The sequence below is a fragment of the Geospiza fortis genome, unplaced genomic scaffold (genome assembly GCF_000277835.1).
Source record: "Geospiza fortis unplaced genomic scaffold, GeoFor_1.0 scaffold130, whole genome shotgun sequence".
In the NCBI taxonomy this organism is placed as follows: Eukaryota; Metazoa; Chordata; class Aves; order Passeriformes; family Thraupidae; genus Geospiza; species Geospiza fortis.
In genome coordinates, this window is record NW_005054300.1 from 7,247,348 (window position 1) to 7,266,383 (window position 19,036).

Consider the following 19,036-nt stretch of genomic DNA (forward strand, 5'->3'; position numbering starts at 1 on the left):
GGAGTGTCAAAACAACTGTTGATGTCCTGGTTTACGGACTAAGACCTTAAGTTTTCCAAGAAAGAGCCTACAGTTCAGCTGACCTGACTTATGCTTCACACAGAAAAAATGGTTGGGGTTTTTTTTTGCAAAATCATTTCTATTTTTCTTAGAGAGCATATTGTTCACTCATTAATAGGGAAAGTTTTACAATGAGAATTTTATTTGCCCATTCAGAAAAATGGCATGCCATTTGTAGCAGCAATAGTACCATAAGATATGGGGAATGTACAACTTTTCTTTCTTCCTTGTGACTGATCAGTGAACTCTATTCTGTAAGGTTTGACCTCCAGCTGGTGTAAATCACAGGAACTACATACCTCAGGTTGGAATAGACAAGTGCTAATTTCCATACCTTTAGTATACAGCTCTACAGACACACAGATTTGGACATACATTCATCTTTTTATGTAAAAGAGGCTGACAGATAATTGGTAGCAAATTTTCAATTTTTTTGTCACAATTTTCCTAAGAAAGGAAGATCTATAAAATGCCCTTCTTATTACAGAACTGAAAAAATCATTAGTTTGATAATTGCACACTGTCTTCCAAAACCAACAAATATATGGAAAAAATTCACACTAGAAAGAAAAAAAAATAAATCAAGGCTGAGGAATAATTTCACAGTGTAACTTTGTAACAAGTCCCCAGAGAAAATTTCTCTTCCTTTTGTTCCCATCTGCAAAGCTATGTAATTGATTCCTAACTGCTGTGTTAATGCTCCCAATTCCTGCTAGAATCCCTTTGGAAATACATTAAAGTAAGCAGGACTCTCTCCTGCTGCAGCCCTTTGAACACTGGAATCTGGGATTCTGTGGCACACATCACGTTTCAACAGTGGGCCACAGTGCAAGCATCTGGGCCAAACAGCTGATAAATATTAATACAGAAGAATAAAGTATACTGAATTATATATTGAAATGTAGAGCAAATCAGGAAATTGCTTTCTTTTGTAATGAATAACATTCTCTTACAAGTACAGTTACATTCCACCAAATAGAAATTAAATAAGAGCAACTAATATTTGCTATAGCATGGTCAATTAACTTCTTATAATGACTTGAAAAAATTTAAATGATGACAGGCAAGTGTTTTTTAAGGAAAGGACTTGGTCTTCTGCAGGATCAAGGAATAGTTTGACTCGTTCTGATTTTCCTATACCTTTTTCTGTACGCACACACAGACTAATAAAAGAATGAAGCAAAAAGGATTTGGTCCAGCTCCCAAATTCTACCCCAGCCAATACACCCCAGTGACTGTTAGAGCTGTGCATGAAGGTTTGTCTGCCTGGACAGAGCCAGTGACATAAGATGACCTCTCTTCAGCAGACCAGGAGAGAAATATGGAAAAGATGCATTTCAGTTTTCACATATGGTCCCTAATTAATCTTAATTAAGCTTGTGTTGAGGGATCTTGAGCAGTTCGCAGAAGGGATATCTGCTTCCTGATTTTTTTTAGCTTTATGAAAGGAAGATTTCATCTCAAAAAGAGAAATACACTTATGAAATACAAATTTTCATGTTCCAATCCAATTTTATGAGGCAGTACAGATAAAATACCCACGTTTTAATTGTTCCCTATGAGTACACAATTTTAAAAGAAAAGCACAAGGCTTGCAATAAAGTAGATTCTCTGCTCTTCATAGCTAATATAAAAAATAACCAACAAACCAACCTTAAACATTTTACAATTTGGGCATATGTTTCCTTGTGCAAATTATGGATTATTTTTATCACTTATTTTAAGCTAACTACTCTGATGACCCTAAAAATGAATCAACCCTGGCAGCCACACAATTTACTGCAAACATCTGCTCTTCCACTATGGACCATCAAATTTTACAGACAGACACCACTGCTGTATTCTGCACATTTCTGATCTTAGTACACACTGGGTGGCAGTATGGAAAGTTTTTATTCAAATTGTCATTTGTGGGAATAACCTAATACAATATTGTAGAGTTAAAAATATTTTTAAATATATTTGAATTTAACACATAGATTATAAATATTCGTATACTTGCCAGAGAGTTATCTCCCAGCTTCTTGTTAGAATAACACCACTTGAAAAAAGAACCTGTCTTAAACAGATTATAAATTCAGTGCTCCCTGGTCTGAAATTTTTCATATTGCATATCTGCCTTAGAAGTTGCTTTCTGTGTGAAAAAAATCAGCTAATGTAATTTAGCTATTTCTGAGACTGCAGCAGAAACAAGACCAGTATTCTGCTGTGTCAACATATTAACACAACTTCTTGTGTTTGAAATCTGCAGTGCATCTGCAGTGCATGAAACTTGCATGGTTTACAGTAAAAACCAGATTTTGGAAGTAAACTAGCTGTGTTTGCAATTAAATGAGAAATGGTAGACCTAGATATTGAGGGGCAAGGGGAATGATGATAGATTTGAAAGCAAATTCCCTCCCTGAAAGGGACAGCTGGCCCAACCACGTGCCTCAATTGATATATGGAAATCACAGACGAAGGACTTTGTGGTCAAGACAGTTGAAATCTTCCCTGAAGATTTGGTCTGGGTGTTTTGGGTTTCATTCAGTATGGTTTTTGTTTTGCAGGTTTGTCTTTGCCTTTGTCAAGAACTCCTGCCTTATGATAAGGAATAAGGAAAATTTTCTGAGTTTTTTTTTCTCAGCCTTCTCTTTAGGTCAATTACTTCAGTTTTGGGCAGTACAGCTGAGGAACTGAGGAAATGTAAATTGAGACTCAGACATGTAGGTCTGGAGACTAAATTACAGTTACAGCTGACGGTTTGGGGAACCACAACTTGGGTGTGCAGATTTCTTTGGATTTTTCAAATTTCCAAAGCAGATACTCAACAGGAGAAATTTAAGGCTGGACACTGAAAATGCAGAGCCTTTGAAATCAATGAATTTTTAAGACCTTAAATCTTTCTCTGCCTCAGCTCTTTACTTGAAAATTTGGGATGACAAGAACATCTTCCTAGAGCATACTGTGAAGATAAACTCATCATTTATCTGTGAATCATCCTGGCTAATCCAGTCAAAAACACATGGAAACTCACTTCTTTTTTTTTTTCCCCAGAAAGATTTTAATGGTATATCAGTTATAAAGCCTAAAAATAGTCAAGAAAAAATGATACTGATTTATGTTATTCATGAAAGAAGTGTGTCAATTTTTCATCTCTGAAAGTCTCAGGGCTCTGAGTGAAAGCAGCAGATATAGGGATACATACTCATACACCAAGCAGGCAAATTTTGCTGCATACAAAAAAATAACACTGGCATTCCTCAAATTCTTTGGTTTTCTCTAGTGCCATTTTTTGTTACACCCAAAAAGCTATTGACAGAGCACATATTAATGTGCAGATAATAACATCAACCATATTATGTTGATGAAATGAATATATATTTTGAATACTTTCAAAATATAAAAGACAGGCAGGAATACACTGACATCATCCCTAGTGTTGTGAAGAAACATCCTCTTTAGATACATGATAGCGTATTTATCTACTATTGATTTTATGTTTTCTTCCGAAGCATCCAGTATTGACAATTGCTGGCGACAGGATATCTGACTAAACGGATAATTAGCCTGATCATTTCCCCAGGTTTCCATGCGAACTGAGGATGCTATAGCAGCTTCTGGACCTGATGCGCACATATGGAGACAGCTGAAATGGAGTGATGGCTTAGATCACTCCTGCATCTCAGAAAGAAGCAATGAGACAATACTGGATGTAAGCAGGGGTGCTGAAAGCAGTCTCCATTCTATAAGGAATATATAGGAAAGATTCATGTAAAATCTTGGCATGGTACTTTTGCCTTTCCCTATATTGACATCAATAAGCATCTTCAGTATTGATTTTTGCTTATTATTTAAATGGCCTCATACAAACACAGACATTAAGCCACATAAATGCAGAGATCAGTATAACTGCAGCCAAGAGCCTTCATACCAGAAATTATACCAATTACTCCCCAGGCTGCCAAGCCTGACTAAACAGAACTCCACCCAGACTTCTGAATGCAGGGCTTTAAAAGCAGGATGATCCCTAATCCCTACTTAGCATCATATTCTGCAAAAACTTCCTCAAGCCTTCTAACTGAGCCTGTACCACTCAGTATCCCCTCTTCCTTTGCAATGTCAGACCAATATGAGTTTAAAGTGTGCTGGGGACACAGAAATGATCTCTTCTTCTGAGACAGAGGAGCAGTGAAGTGCCTTTTTCAAATACTTGCAGATGGTTTGTTCTCACTTCTGTGAAGGCTGCACAGTTCCTATCAAACACAAATGTCTAATTCATGTTTCTTGTTACATTTCAGGAATTACCCCACAATTGCCAAAAAAAAAAAAAAAAAAAAAGGATTTCCAGGCTTACTTGTTCAGATTTAATCAGGCTGTTCCAGTGAAACTAAATCATGTGAAGGTGGAACTGTTTTACCAAAAAATCAAGCTAAAATATTCTATATACTTGATAAAAAATTAACTGGAAATGCACACTTGGAAATAAAAACACATCAGCTTTATTTCTGAGAATAAACAGTACCTTTCTCCTGTCATATAATCCATGGTTATCCAATATCATCTTCCTTTCATGTGCAGCATACCTCCGCAAGTCACGTCCAAATTGCTGTCAAAGATAGAGCAAATATCAAATACAGGCACAAACCAAAATTCTTATCCTTTGCACCTTCTAACACCAAACCAAATAATAAACTAAGGGCCAAAAATTACTTTTAATAAAGGAATATAGTCTGATAAAATCAATCATCTGAAGGGAAATGTTGGATAAGGAATCCAAACATTTGCATCTGTCCATCATTGCAGTCAGTTACTGTGACAGCAGTTGGGCTCTGTATAAGAAAGTAAAGCTGTGATGGGCTCCCACGGTCTGTAGGTGAATTAGCCCAACAGGGAGTAGGAGCTCAGTGAGGCAGAGAAAAAAGAAGTCATTGCCTACTCATCCAAAGGGCCTCACACTGTGTGTTTTCAGTGTAGACTCCTATCTACAGAGTGGAGAGAAGGGCTTTTAAGTTTCCAAACACTTCCAGGATAAGAAAGGACCCCAAAGTCTGCAGAACTTAATCCAAAGTCCAAATAAATACATTTTGTTATCTCAAAAAAGTGACGGAAGTAACTCAAACTCAGCAGGAGAACACATCAATTTCAACATTTTGCCTGGTCTAAACCATCCTGCTTCCAATTAACCTGAGTAGAACAGAGTGGCAAGGCACCAGTACTGCTTCCAGCACATCAAAAAGATAATTCAGAGCAGGCTCAGAAGCTCTCCATTGTACCATGTAAACACTCCCTAAAAAATGAACATCAGAAGGCAAGCATGTAGAACAGATTAAAAAATAATTCTGTCTGGAGAGAGATTAGTCATTTGAGTTTTGCGTTTGCATTAGGCAGAATTTTTTGTTTTGAAAATAGTATATTATTTTATATTATGCCAGCTAACTAGTGTCTATTGTGAAAGTAGCTATCATTTCAAGTTTTCTTATTAAAATATAAATCAAAATATATTTTATTCTGGTTCAAAACTAAAATCTAATTTTAAATTTTTTCCAGTTTTTTACAATTTGAAGGAGTCAATTAAAATGCAACTGAAACAAAACATTTGATCTAATCCAAAAAGAAAGATATCAAATTGTTTTCAATTTCCTACAAAACAAATTAAGTTCCAATTCAGAATATCTCTTCCTCAAATGTTTAATTTCCTGTAATTATGTGACGCTTTCCAAATCATCTCTACTCAGGAACCATTTAAATTGCTTGTTAACAGCATCATGATGTAAAAGACAACACAACTGACCAAAAACCTCTCCAGTTCATAAACCTAAACACTAAGCTTCAAGGAAAATAGAGCTTAAGTCTCCTAGTGAGACATCCATAAATGTTAGTGATGAATTCATCAGCTCCAACCCATGACAGGGGTGGATGACAGTATGAGATGTGATGTGCGGACATCAGAAATATTTTTTTAAATCCATGAACTCCGAATAGTCCTGCAACAACACAAACATGTTTGCAATGCTAAGAAAACATACAGTGCTGTGGTTACTTACCCTGGAGCCTGTCCAGCCTAACAGAGCATATGAATATTGCTCAAAGGGGGTTATGACCAGATCCACACGGATTGCCTTCCAGTCTTTGACTTCTGCCATTTCCAATTGCTCTGACGTGTTGCAAGTGCTGTTGTCTACTCTTGGCTGATATAATTTTAAAATTGCAAAACATTTCTGAAAATGATCCATGGCATCAACTTTTCTGCTTGGCAGCTGTTCCTTTACAAATGTTGACTCAATGATATCACAGTAAAGAAGTAAGCCCTGAAGAGAAGATATTGTTCGTATTGAATTGCTGAACTGGTTTTACTAGAACTCTGGTCATTCCAGAGTTTCTAGATGGTTGTCTTAAAAATTCATGTGAAATGTAATTTCAGTAAACAAGGAACTGTGCCAGGGTAAATCTGGGCTAAGGAGAGACATGAAACAGCTCCAGACTTTGGAAAAATACTTGAGGGAAATCTGCACTGGTAGATATCTGACAGTTGTGAGGTCCTGCCCTGTACTAAAGAGATAGAATTTGCAAATCCTCCCCTCCCTCATTTCCTCCTAAGCCTTTTTCTAGTTAATTTTCTAGAAATTTCTGAGTAAGGATTGATGTGTTCCTATGTGGCAGACATCTGGAAAAAGATGATTAGTCCAGTGTACAGTCTTGCTGAGGGATTCCAAAGCGGAAGATTCCATTTGGACCGTATCTATTGCATGAGATTTCCTTGTGACAAGGTCTGGAGTCTCCAGAGATGGAAGATCCCTGCCCATGTCTTTTGCTCAGAGGGAATGCCATTTCTTTAGGTCCTTGGATCACTTTCATGTTTCTGTTCTAAAATCACTCAAAAGTTTACACATTCTCTTCCTCTGCATTAGGGGTGTTTTCAAATTGCAATATTGAACTGAGAGTGCCTATAAGTGGTTTTATTTGATGGCTGCCAGTTGGTAACTACAATGGTGTTGTAGTTTAGGAATGGTATTCTCCTATTTAGTAGCCCAGCTAAAACCACTCCTCTTGCTTCTCCCTCCCCTGCCCCAACTGAAAACACAAAAGGCAAAAATCATGGGCTCAGATAAGAACAATTTCCTGGAGACAGCAATGAGGTAAGACAACAAACAGTAACAGCAGCACTATTAATAAAAGAAGGTATAAGACAAAGAAACAATTTACAATGTAAAATACCAGACCATTTCAACTACCACACTTTCTCCCACTGGAAGGAAAAGCCTTCTTCTAGGAAGAGAGAAAGTCCCTTTCCCCCATCCCTGGCAATGGTGGAAAGTGATATTGAATAACATTAGGGTCTGGTCGTGGCCCTTCCCTCTGATCTGGACCAAAACCAGGACAAAGAGTCTCCAGATAAGACTCTTAATGTCCAAGGTAACAAAGAACTGGTTTTTGGAAGAATACCTCAGTATTAAAAACCAGATTTTGATTATTTCTTTTATGCAGTGCAGGTGTGGTAACTTTACATGACAATATCTTAAATGCCTTAGAGAATACTTTACAGTAATAAAATTATTTTTATCACTCAGAATTATAATTCTGGCCCTCCCCAAAGAAAAGGTATATCAAAAACACTTAACACGATATGATTTCCATGAAGAGACTCTGATATGTATTATTATATTTTTAGCCTCCAGCTTTTTGTTGATGATAGCTCCAAATTAACAATCCCATTATTCTACTGGAAATCAGTTATAGGCTTTCCATGGGTCAATGAGCCAACCTTTTTAATGATAACGATTTGAGTTGGTATTCTTTCACTTGTTGGAATTTTTCTTGATTATGAAGATTTATTACAAACTGATATGATAAAACTCCTTATGTAGCTTCTGGTCTTGGATTACTAGTTTCACAGTCTGCTGATTTGAAAATGCTTAAATTTAGCAGGTGCTCTGTAATATCTATCTTTAAAACAGCAATTTTTTCTTAATTTTACCCCCATGTCACAAGGCACTGATGCTTGCTCTTTCCAAATATAGACTCAAAACAGCTGTTGAGTGTTAATGCATAACTGCTTATTTTCCTGCTTTTTTTTTGATAAACTATACTCCGTTCAAGTTAATTTTCTTGCTTTTAATGCTAATAAAAACAATTTTAATATCATTCATCATTGACGATTAATTGATGAATTCATGCTTTGATTAAGCACCAATATTCTTCCCATTTTCTGTAAAAATCTGTTAGCTACTTAGCAGTATTTTCTCATTTTTTGCTTCATTTTTCTTTTTTGCTCTTGGAGATTTGGGACACTACACAGTATATACCAGAAGTCAGGGTATCAGCATTAATAGGAGCCAAAGCCTAGGTCATATGCATTGGGATAGCATTTCCAATTAACCTAGTATAATCAGACAGTGGACATCACCATCGCCCCACAAAGTAAAGGTGAAATGCACTTAGGTACACTTGGAAAAAGCATAGCCTGAAGGGGCAGTCAGCTTTGAAGATTGTGTGAAGTTCTGGACACTGCTGCCTGCAGAGCTGCATCCTTCTCTCATTACTCTGAGTCAGGGAATCTGCAGTTCCTTGCACATTTCAGATTGATCTGTACACCATAAAGTGCTGTAGGTCTTGTTTACACAATCAAGTTTTAAAGTGTGGGCATTTTAATTTTTCAAATTTACAACACCATCAAAACTAAATGTATTTTTTAGAACAGTTATGTGAAGACTCTCAACAATTTTTCGTTTTTAGAATGACTGCACACTTTTACTTAAATATGCTGAGCATATCAATAGCATTGATAGTGGAGTAAATCCGTGTTCAAATTGAGGAAAAGTATGACTTTTAAGAAAAATATTAAATCAATCACTGAAAAATCAATCAAATACGGTCACTAGCATTCTCAGTCATTTTTAATTAAATGGAATCTTCTTCCATATTTAGTGTTACATGCTGTCATTATTCATAATTGTTGCAAGAGCTGGATTAATTCTGCTAAAGCCAAATAGGATCATTTTATATCATCTGAAAATGTAATCCAATATGTTCTTCTGAAATGTATACATTGTTGCCCTAAATTTCCTTCTGAGACAGTTTAATTAAGTGAAACTGGATTTCTTTTTGTTTTTCCAGTGAAATTCCTATATCTAATCCAAAATAGAATGTAGCGTGTTAATTTGGAAAAAATCTCAACCTAGATGAGACGGATGGAATTCTATAAAGTAAAAGAGCTAAAGGAACTGATGCTTGGGAGAAGTCAGGCCTTTTAGGATAAGAAGTCACTAGAAAATGGCATCAAAGGTTTGATCAGCAGTGTAAAACTCGGCAGCTGCTGCATAACCCTACAGCTGCCTGGGCTCCTTTTTCATCTTGAAGTTCCCTGTGTGTGAGAATGATCTGTTTCTGAGCATGTCTGGAGCAGCCTGGCTTTGACAGCAATGGACAGATCAGCGCTGGATTCCATCAGTGAAGGTGTTTACCTTTCTATGCCATGGGCATTTGCACTGCTGAGCAAGATAAAGAGACAGACAGACAGACAGAGTTACATGTACCTACTCACCCACACACAGCTATACAGTATACCCCAGAAAGATCACATGTCTTAAGAAATGCCAGATCTCCACTTAGAACACAGCAGGAAATGGAACACTTCTGCTTACTTTATACAATAACCTCACAAGCAGGATAATCAGATTCAGCCCTGTACTCTCTCTAAAGAAATTTAAGCCAAGATCTCTCATGTTCAGTGCTCTAACCACCTTGCAATAATCTATTTTAGGTAAGAATTTCCTCATCTGAGTCAGAATGAACCAAAAAAATTCATAATGAATTGTGAAGAAAGATGAGACAATATGTGTTCCCAAAGGAGCTCAGCATCCTTATGCACTCTTTCATCTGAAACTAAAGGTTCTTTCCTCTGGCTTCTTAATAATTTGTGTATCTTGTCTTAGAAACAGGTTTTGTTGCTGGCAAAATTCAGCTGTCACTTAATAATGAATGTGCGGCTTTCCTGTGAACCCTGTTCCCAAAAATCTGTTTCCAGCAAAAGAAGAAATATTACTTGCTCCTCACCATCCTCTTTAATGGGACATCAAACCTTCCCCTTCCTGATCACCTCATCAAGGGTGAATACTCAAGTTTAAACCAGACCAGTAATACATTAAAATAGGTAAGCACAGGTAGGCATCTCCATCACTCATTTTCCTAAAGCCAAAGGAAAAAAAAACAACATTATATTTACCTGAATATAAAGGGAAAAACTGAAGAGTGCAGGAATGCCTGTAGTAACAGTATATCTTCCATTGTTGAAAGTATGAATATAACAGGAACAGTGCTAAATATAGCTATACAGGTTTTCAGCAAAAAATGAAGGCATTTTTTCACAGTATGTGAATGAAGCTACATCGACACAGATGGCTCAGCCTGTTTGCCCGCAGACTTTCAAGCTCTAACCCACAGAAGTAATTTCTTCCTTTCTTTATGAGGCTTTTTGGAACCATGAAGACCATAACCTGTATACTGCATCACAGCTTTTCCATTTTGCCACTCTACTTTGAAGACTTTGTGTTCTCTGTTCCCCAGCCTGTTTATCCCCGGTGATGCTGCATCAAAGACCATAATGGTGCTGACTTAGCCACTTCATTTTCAGCAGCTTTCAATGGAAGGATCTTGTAACACTAAACTTTTGAGATAAGAAAAAGGCCCTTTAAACTGTTTAAAGCTGTGGTCCATAATTTAGAAGTTAAACATTGTTGAATCCTTCACTCAGAGCTGCCAAAAAGAAGCCAACATCATGACCTGCGTGATGTACATCGATTAATATGGGCTTAGAAGGAGCAGCAAAGTGGCAAGCTGTGATGCAGACTACTGCAAAAAGCTACAAAGTGCTTTATTTGGGTTTTTTTTTCTGTCCTCCCCTCTCCCTTGGAAATCAAAGATAATAAAAAGGCAAGAGGTGTATAAATTCTTTCTTTTTTGCATTTTGATTTTGCTGGCAGTTTGTTTTTCAGTGGTGCCAGTAAAAGCCTGTATATTACAAATGCCACAGTAGAGAGGTAGTGTAACTAGTATAAACCATGAAATGTCTGGAGGACAAACAGAACACAGGAAATCATTGTCCATAGCTTTAAACTAAACCCAGCTTCTTTGGGTTTGGTTTCCATGACCATTTGCTTCTGACATGTTCTACATGCTGGGATTTCTAGAGGAATCCTAATCCTTTTATCAAACTCCCGGCCACCCTTGACCTCCCATACTCTGCCTGCTCTCCTTTCTACCAAATAGCCCCCTTAACAAGAAAACCGGTAAGAACAATTCATTTTCAATTTCTTTTCTTTCAATTCCTTTTAATGAAAACAGCTCAAAGTGAACTGAAAAACTTCAGTACTTGTCAGACTTCTCAGATCACAGCTATTTTTCTCAGTAATGTAGGTGGAAAAGAAGGAATGAAAGGCTGCACTCAGGGCAGGCTCTAGCCTTGGTCTGTTGTCACTTTTCCATTCTGCTCTATTATAACAAGCATGATTTTTGGAGGACCCATACCTGGTTTCCTAGAGATTCAAGTGTGTATAAGAAGGGAAAAGACCTATTCTAAGAAGAAAGGCAACATTTCTCATAGTATAGCGAATATAATAACTGTGAAAGGACCTATACATTAATAATAAAATAATTGATAAAAATAGAGTATTTCCTCAGCACTCATTAATTGCCATGGCTTCATTGCTTTTGAGTAGTCTAAATAGTACCTGCTATCAATCTACTCCAACACATACAGCTTCCACAGAGGAATGAGAAAAATCTAAAAAATTAATAATTAATAAAAGTTTTTAACATTTAAAGACCAAAAATCAACTGGAAGAAGAGGAATTCAGCTAATGTTGCATTTTACCAGGGAAAAAACAAGTTTGAGGACCTTCCATCAAAGCCAGCTGAAAGATTTTGACCATCTTGAAACAGATAACCTCATACAGTCACATAAGCTTCTGTGCAGTTGGATGTTTTTAATCTTTCATGTGTTAACCCATTATACATTAATTGAAGTACACAGCTCAAGAATCAATTCAAAAGCATCCTCTGCAGCCTGTCAGCACTGAAAGCTGACTTGGCTTAGCAGTGAAGCACTTGATGATTCACCTCAGGGTGCTGGCCTTTTACTTGTTGAAATGCAGTCTATTTCTTTGAATAGTGTTGGTAGTAAATGCTGAAAAATACCTCAGCTGGCTAGAAAAGTAGAAGAAAAACAAAAGTTTATTTTTCCCAATATACTGTATTTTTCTGGCCCAGGAATATTTTAGCTACCTGCATGTGTTATAAATGAGACACTTCCAACTTTAAAGCTGATGGAAACTGAAGAGCTGAACAGAAAGGAAAAAAAAAGAGCAAAAAACTTCCAACAAAACAACTAAAAATCCATCCCTTAGATGAGCAACTCCTCTAAGAAATGACAGAATTGTCTAGCACTTTGGGTTGGAAGGGACCCTGAAGATGTGTGCATTTTTTCAAACACAGATATCATGGAAAACTGTGTCAATTTTTCTGTATTTGTACACTTAAAGCTGGATCTCCCTGGAGCAGCTTCCCCTGGGGAAACCTACTCCCACCTCAAGGAGAAATTAAACAAATAGATCGTTTTTTTGAAGTAAAAGAACAATTTTCTCTGACACTCAAAACTCTACCTAGCTTGATTTCTCACCTCTGACCAGCTGCATATTCTTAGGGTAAGATATTACAGAATGTGTGTGCAATTCTGATATACCCTTCAACTTTAGCATTCAGAGCTAGAGGATGCACCTAGACCATCATGGTTAGTAATCAAATACAGCAATATCCTGCTCCAGAATACTGCAGTCAGTTGTAGCAAGGCATATGACATTCTTTAAGAGCTATATAGGCTTAATTCAGTGGAGTTAGAACGTGTCTCTTTTGACCAAGCACTCTTTAGTTCATACCTGCTTTTTCCATAAGTCAATAACTTTATGCAGAAGCTCATCATCTTCTCTTGGTCCTGGATTGGTGATCAAAAAATCTATGTCATGTCCAATATTTTTACCCCTAGAAGGAATAAATAACAGGGATATTAAAAGAGTTAAGTTCCTGTTGAATTTTTACATTTTCAAAGAGAGTATTTTTGCTGCATTATAAGAAAAATTTGCAGAATAAAGTGATAGCAATGTTGCTTCAAACATAACCAAAATTGAATCTTTTATTTCTATTATAGGGTCTATTAGTGTTCTTTATAAAATAATAATTACAACTTTTTTCTATGTCCTCTGTTTTTCAACTAGATACTACAGATCATTTTGCAGATGTTAAATCTCTTTCTTTCTTCCCCTTAAGTCCTAGAAAGGAAGATTTTAGTCATCTTTGGATTTAAAAAAAAAGCATAATCAAAATACAATGTTACATATTATGAATCCAATGCAGTAACAGCAGATAAACTTGTCAATCAAACTACCACAGATTTAAATATTCTTTGCTTTTGATGCACATTTTAATGTACAAAACTGTGATTATGAACATTTATTGTTTCTTTTAACAGCAGATTTATAAATCCTTTGACTATTTTGTATTTCTTTTAAATATAACAATGCTTTTTACAGAGATGGAGATTGATTTTTTTTTGAGGGCAGTTCATCCTTAATGTGACTAAAGCTTGTTCATTACATGCACTAAGGATTTCATAATTAAATCTCTGTGCATAAAATTTAATTGCAAATGTTCTTAATGAAAAATTATGTCATAACCTCTTGTTTTTCTCTGTTTAAGTCTAAGCATTCAGCCTGTCTTTCATCTACTTTCCAAAGGTGTTAAACTGAAATCTGATTAAGACTTGGCTATCGTTGGAAAACAGGCAAAAGCATGTTATTGAATGTTTCCCTTCAGAATTACAAAATGCTTCAGAACACATGAAAATTTATCTCACAGTGCAATTCATCTGAGCATTGCAGAACCAATAAAAAGTTTTCATTTTGGACTCGGTAGTACAACACGAACTGCACACATATTTACTGAGTGCAATCACTCCAGCCTAAGGAGAAATGAGCAGAGGAGAGGAGAGATTTCTGCAATGAGAATAACTCTCTTTTATGGAGTTGATGGAGTAAGCGCCCAAAATCTGGAGTAGTGACTCTTATGTGTAGCACATCTCCAACTGTTTCTCATGTGTTTATGGGAAAGGTCTGCTCTTGCTGATGGCCACAAGGGTACCTGATGTTATTACCCAGGAGGGCTTCAGTCAACACTGTGTCAAGAATTCAGAGAACTTGTGAACTGCTATTCAAGCAATGAAAATAAAACTGTGCAACCCAAAAAATCTTTTTTTTTTAAATTTCATTAAATTATTTATTCTCTTAAAATAATACCTAAAACTGAACCTGGTTTCCTAAACTTGGAAATTTGTAGGAACAGAACTGATAGGCAGACTTGTCAACTGTCATTTGTGTGACAGGAAGTCATCTAACTGATGGATAGTTGAACAGCATTAGCACAAAGTTGTAAGGAGATGAAAGTCTGGGGTTTGCATTTGACAAGCAGTCATACTCACGATAATGCAACTATTGTGCTGTGTCTGCAGCAAAATAGAAATTGCTTAAACAGGTAGAAATTATTTCAAAGAGGTTTCAAACAAAGCATCAGTCTAGGCTTAGAAACTGAACAGCAATTCAAAGTCAAGAAGTTAGAAAATATTTAGTATTCCATGTAACACTGAGTTATTTTGTAGGATGCCATTCATTATCTCTAAAATTACAATAATAATGCAAAGCTCTTACATAGCACTTTTTACTAACATGTCTCAAAATACTTTTCAAAGGTAAGGAATTCACTATTCCTATCTTAGAGATGCAGAGTGGCATAAGAATATTTGCTTAAAATTATTTTTTAAAGAAATTAAAGGAAGAAATTGGAAGCTGATGGAATTGGGAGCTGATTCCCCATGCTTCCTCAACATCTACATATTTTAGGTTAACAACATCTACAAAATCCTGCATCAATCAAACCATAAAATCACAGGAAATCCAAGGTGCTTCATTGGCCCTCTATTTCCCAAGACAGAGAGTATTTGTTGAAATGCTCTCAGTGGCTTTTTTTTTTGTTTTTGGTGAGTTCAGCTTTCTGAAGCTTTAAGCAGGAAAATATTAAAGTTTTGGATTTCCTATTCAGAATCCACTTACAGATTTTTCTTCTGTTCAAATTTAAACCTAAATCTTCGCTGGGCTGGAGCTATAAGAATCCAGCACCTAAAAGAATGGAAACTGCAGCTTACCTTTTGTTCTAATAATTTATTCAAGCCTAAAGACAGTAAAAGACAGTGCACCATTAATTAACTGTGTTCAATTCTTGGCTGACTAAACTTGTATAAAGCTGGTAAGTGTTTCTTAGTAGTCAATGAACTACCTTTAAGGTTGTTGGAATTATCTTTCTTGATGTTATTAGATTCCAAGTCATCAACTATAACTTTGAAAATATGTGAGGACATTTGAAGATTTTCTTGAATATAGATGACTAATATGCATAAACATAAGAAGAACAAATGTAATTGCCGAAGGGATGATTGTGTGACAATGGAAAAGGAATTAAATGTTGCAGAAGGTTACACATAGCTGAAGAAATGAAAATACTGTGATATAGCATAATGATATTTTGTTTGAGCAGTGAAGAGAACACTTGAATAAGTAGCAGAATCACTTATTTTAGAAACAGCAAACAAATAATTTATAAGTACCATAAAATGCATGTTCCTGAGTGGGAACCCTAGTAACCTTAGTGTGCATGCCCAGCAAAACACGTAATTTCAGCACTAGTGGAACATGCACACAAATGTACACATAGTGCAAACATTTCTTTCTCTCTGTTCTGATATCAATGCTATATTTTTACTCTATCCTCTGTGCTGGGTCTCATTTAACTCCCACTGTAATAGCAGCATAGAATTATTGTTTGACATCAGTTGAATTTGACCAAATAGAAGTGGCTCAGGAATTCTAATAACTGCAGTCCTGATTAATTTGCTGCTACAACCTATCTCCAACCAACATGTGCCTTTCAGGAAAAGGAACATACATTTATATTCCAAATCCCAGGTAGTCTGCATGCCTGTGGATTTGCTTATTAAGCAGTCTTTGCTGAGACATTGAACAGGGGACAGACAATTTCTTACAGCCAGATATTAAAATAATTCAGTGTTACTGTCAGTCAAACTATGAAGAACTACATATTTTCTTTGTATAAACCTCTTATAAAGAGAAAAACCATTCTTTAAGCTTGAAGTACTGGAGTGTGACAGCGCTACAACTATTACATAGAAAGTAAAATCCCGGATGTTTGACAGAAGAAGATTTCTACCCATTGCAAAATAGTTACAGAATAATTGTTGGCTCTGATACCACAGATTTTCAAAACCTTGTTACATAGTGTCCCATCTTCACATATAAATTACTAGAGTTTTAATAAAACAGAAAAGCAGTGGTCTACATAGTAGATCAATAAGTACAATTCCCTGAATATTTTGCCTAAAGAGAATTTACTGAATTCATAATTTAATCACAAGTTTATTATTTCAGAACATTTTCTCCCCTAATCTTTTTTCAGGTCTGAAATCTAGATGCAGAGTAAATGGCTTTATTGACTCAGAAGGACATTAACCTTTGCTACTTACACAATTAGTACACTGACAAGAAATTAGCAGAGTCAGATCTGCAAGGGTTTCTGAAACACTGATTTCATGCTGAAGGACTTTGTTAAATGGAAGAAATTATTATGTTTGCAACATAGTTGTTGCTTGTGCAACAGGAACTGGGTAATAGTTAAAAGTTAGAAAGTTATTTTGTTTGCGGCAGAAAGTGTCTTCCAAGACAAGAAAATGCTGTAACATTTATTTGAAGTTATTTCCTCAGCAACTCTCAATTACATATTCTGACAAATAGAAGTTCTGACAAATTCTGACTGTAGAGAGTATTAACAGCCTAAGTAGCAGCATAATACTTCACCAGCCCTTTGCTAGCATAAATGACCAGCTAAGCTCTGTACACTGTTCTTCAAATCACTTCCAGCCTTATCTCAGGAGCTTTCCTTAAAATTCAGGTCAGCTTCACAGTTCCAAAACAACATTTAGATTCAACAGTGTCAATGCCATGGTGGTTCACATACATATAGACTAGGTAGCAAGAAAATAAATGCTCACTGAAGTGCAAAAGCAGCTCAACCAAAGTTAACAATCAAAACCAGACACACAGAAAGCAGAAACAGCAGAATACAAAATGTAAGAGTTGGCAAGCCTGACTCGCATTGTGCAGTGCCCACTTTGGCAGCCAAGGGAGAGGGGAAGAGGGAACATTCAGTCAGAATAAACCAGGGGCTCTCAAACATGCCAGACTCCAGCACCAGCTTCACTTGTCCTCTCAGTGCTTCATCTCCACCTTAAACATGACAAAGATGTAAAATCAATGAGGATGCCTAAAGCAAGGTGCCATTTTAGAGTTCATCAAATTAGACAGAAGGCTCAGCTATACTATTTATCATACACAATGCTTCCTTAAGTTTGCAGTTTTAAGAGTCATAGATCACTCTGATTCCAGAATTAAAACTCGGGGAAAGCCTTCCAGTGCAGGACAGGGTAGTAAATAGGAAGATAAACTGTAGAGATTACCATGTTACTTAATGCAACTAATGATGAGCACTAGATGACAATTTTGAGCATAGTTACTAAAAATAATAACCAACATTCCTCCCCATCTTAACACTGCAAGTATCTATATCCTGATTTCAGTGAATGCCAACAGTAATTTTTCACTTTTCAGAAATAAAGTAACATGCCTGAAGTAATGAGGAAAACAGTAAACCAAGATCTGATCAGGGCTCTGTAGAAGACAGATATGGGTTGAGCTTCCTCAGATAATTTCTGCTCTCCTGGTTGGTATTTGAATTAGATCCTAATTGCCTTTGAAGGCAGTTTGACACTAGTGGTTGCCAGTCAATGACAAAATTAATTCTCGTCTTTCTAATGCTACATAGGTGGTAAGGTACAAAAAATCACATGTGGAGATGAAAAGTGCCAGTGTGGGAAGATACCTGTGCTAACATTTTATAGATGGACTCTGAGTTCAAGGCCCAGCCTTTCAGTCACCCTACTGCACTTGGTTTGCACCAGCTGATAAAAACTTTGGGTTGAATATTTCCAGAATTCTAAATCCAAACTGACTGAGAATTTTTATTCTCTATCAAAGGAAATTCTGGAATTCCTGCCCGTTGAGGGTTAATGAGTATACATTACAGTGCTCTTCTGGGGTATAGTTAATATCTGTAAGATGGTTTAATAGGATGCTGAATAATGTCTAAAATAGCAATAATATAATTAAATCAACTGAAATAAATTCTGCCACTAGCAAAGACAATTAAAATTAAAACTGATATAATTATATATTTAACTGAAAAGATACCATACAGTTATGAGAACTACCCTGATTCATTTTGAGGGAATTTGTGGGTAAAAAAAAAATTGCTGTCATAGCTTTGTCTGCAGAATTACTTTTCCCACTAATTTAAGAATAGAATTATTTAGGTTATATTGTCTCTGAAAGAAAAACATAGTGAAAACTGAGAACTGTTCCCCTGGGCAGCTATAAATCAGACTTCTACAAAGGTTTGAATTGCCAAAGGTAGCATACAGCAGCTTCTTCACCCAGCCAAGTAATTCAACATAAACCCAGCTGAACTATGTAAGTATTTGGCAAAGATTCACAGGTATCTTCTCTGGAAAAAGTGCTTGAGGGTGGACACTTCATTAAAATGCTATTTTTCTTACCCAGTGTAACAGTAATTCTAATTCACTGGAGGCGGAACCCAATTTCCATGGCTGTGGAATGTATTTATTTTATTTCTGAAGTTAATCCAACTCTGCAATGAAGCAGCACTGGGAAAAATCCTTTCCCTTTAGGATCAGAAACCTTACTAGACAACATAGGGGAATACAGCTTTAATATATGTACAAAAAAGAAGCAATTTTGGTTTCTCATGT

The 19,036-nt window shown here is 36.2% G+C and overlaps 1 protein-coding gene across 1 annotated transcript in view; it reads right to left on the minus strand.

Annotated features, from left to right (window-relative positions):
* DNTT (DNA nucleotidylexotransferase) overlaps nt 1-19,036 on the minus strand; it is a 74,560-nt gene that overhangs the window by 13,718 nt on the left and 41,806 nt on the right. Inside the window, exons 8-10 of the mRNA XM_031063714.1 lie at nt 12,972-13,074; nt 6,087-6,350; nt 4,565-4,648 (exon numbers count right to left, since the gene is read on the minus strand). Coding sequence (XP_030919574.1) covers nt 4,565-4,648; nt 6,087-6,350; nt 12,972-13,074 — 451 coding nt within the window. The remainder of the gene's footprint in view (nt 1-4,564; nt 4,649-6,086; nt 6,351-12,971; nt 13,075-19,036) is intronic.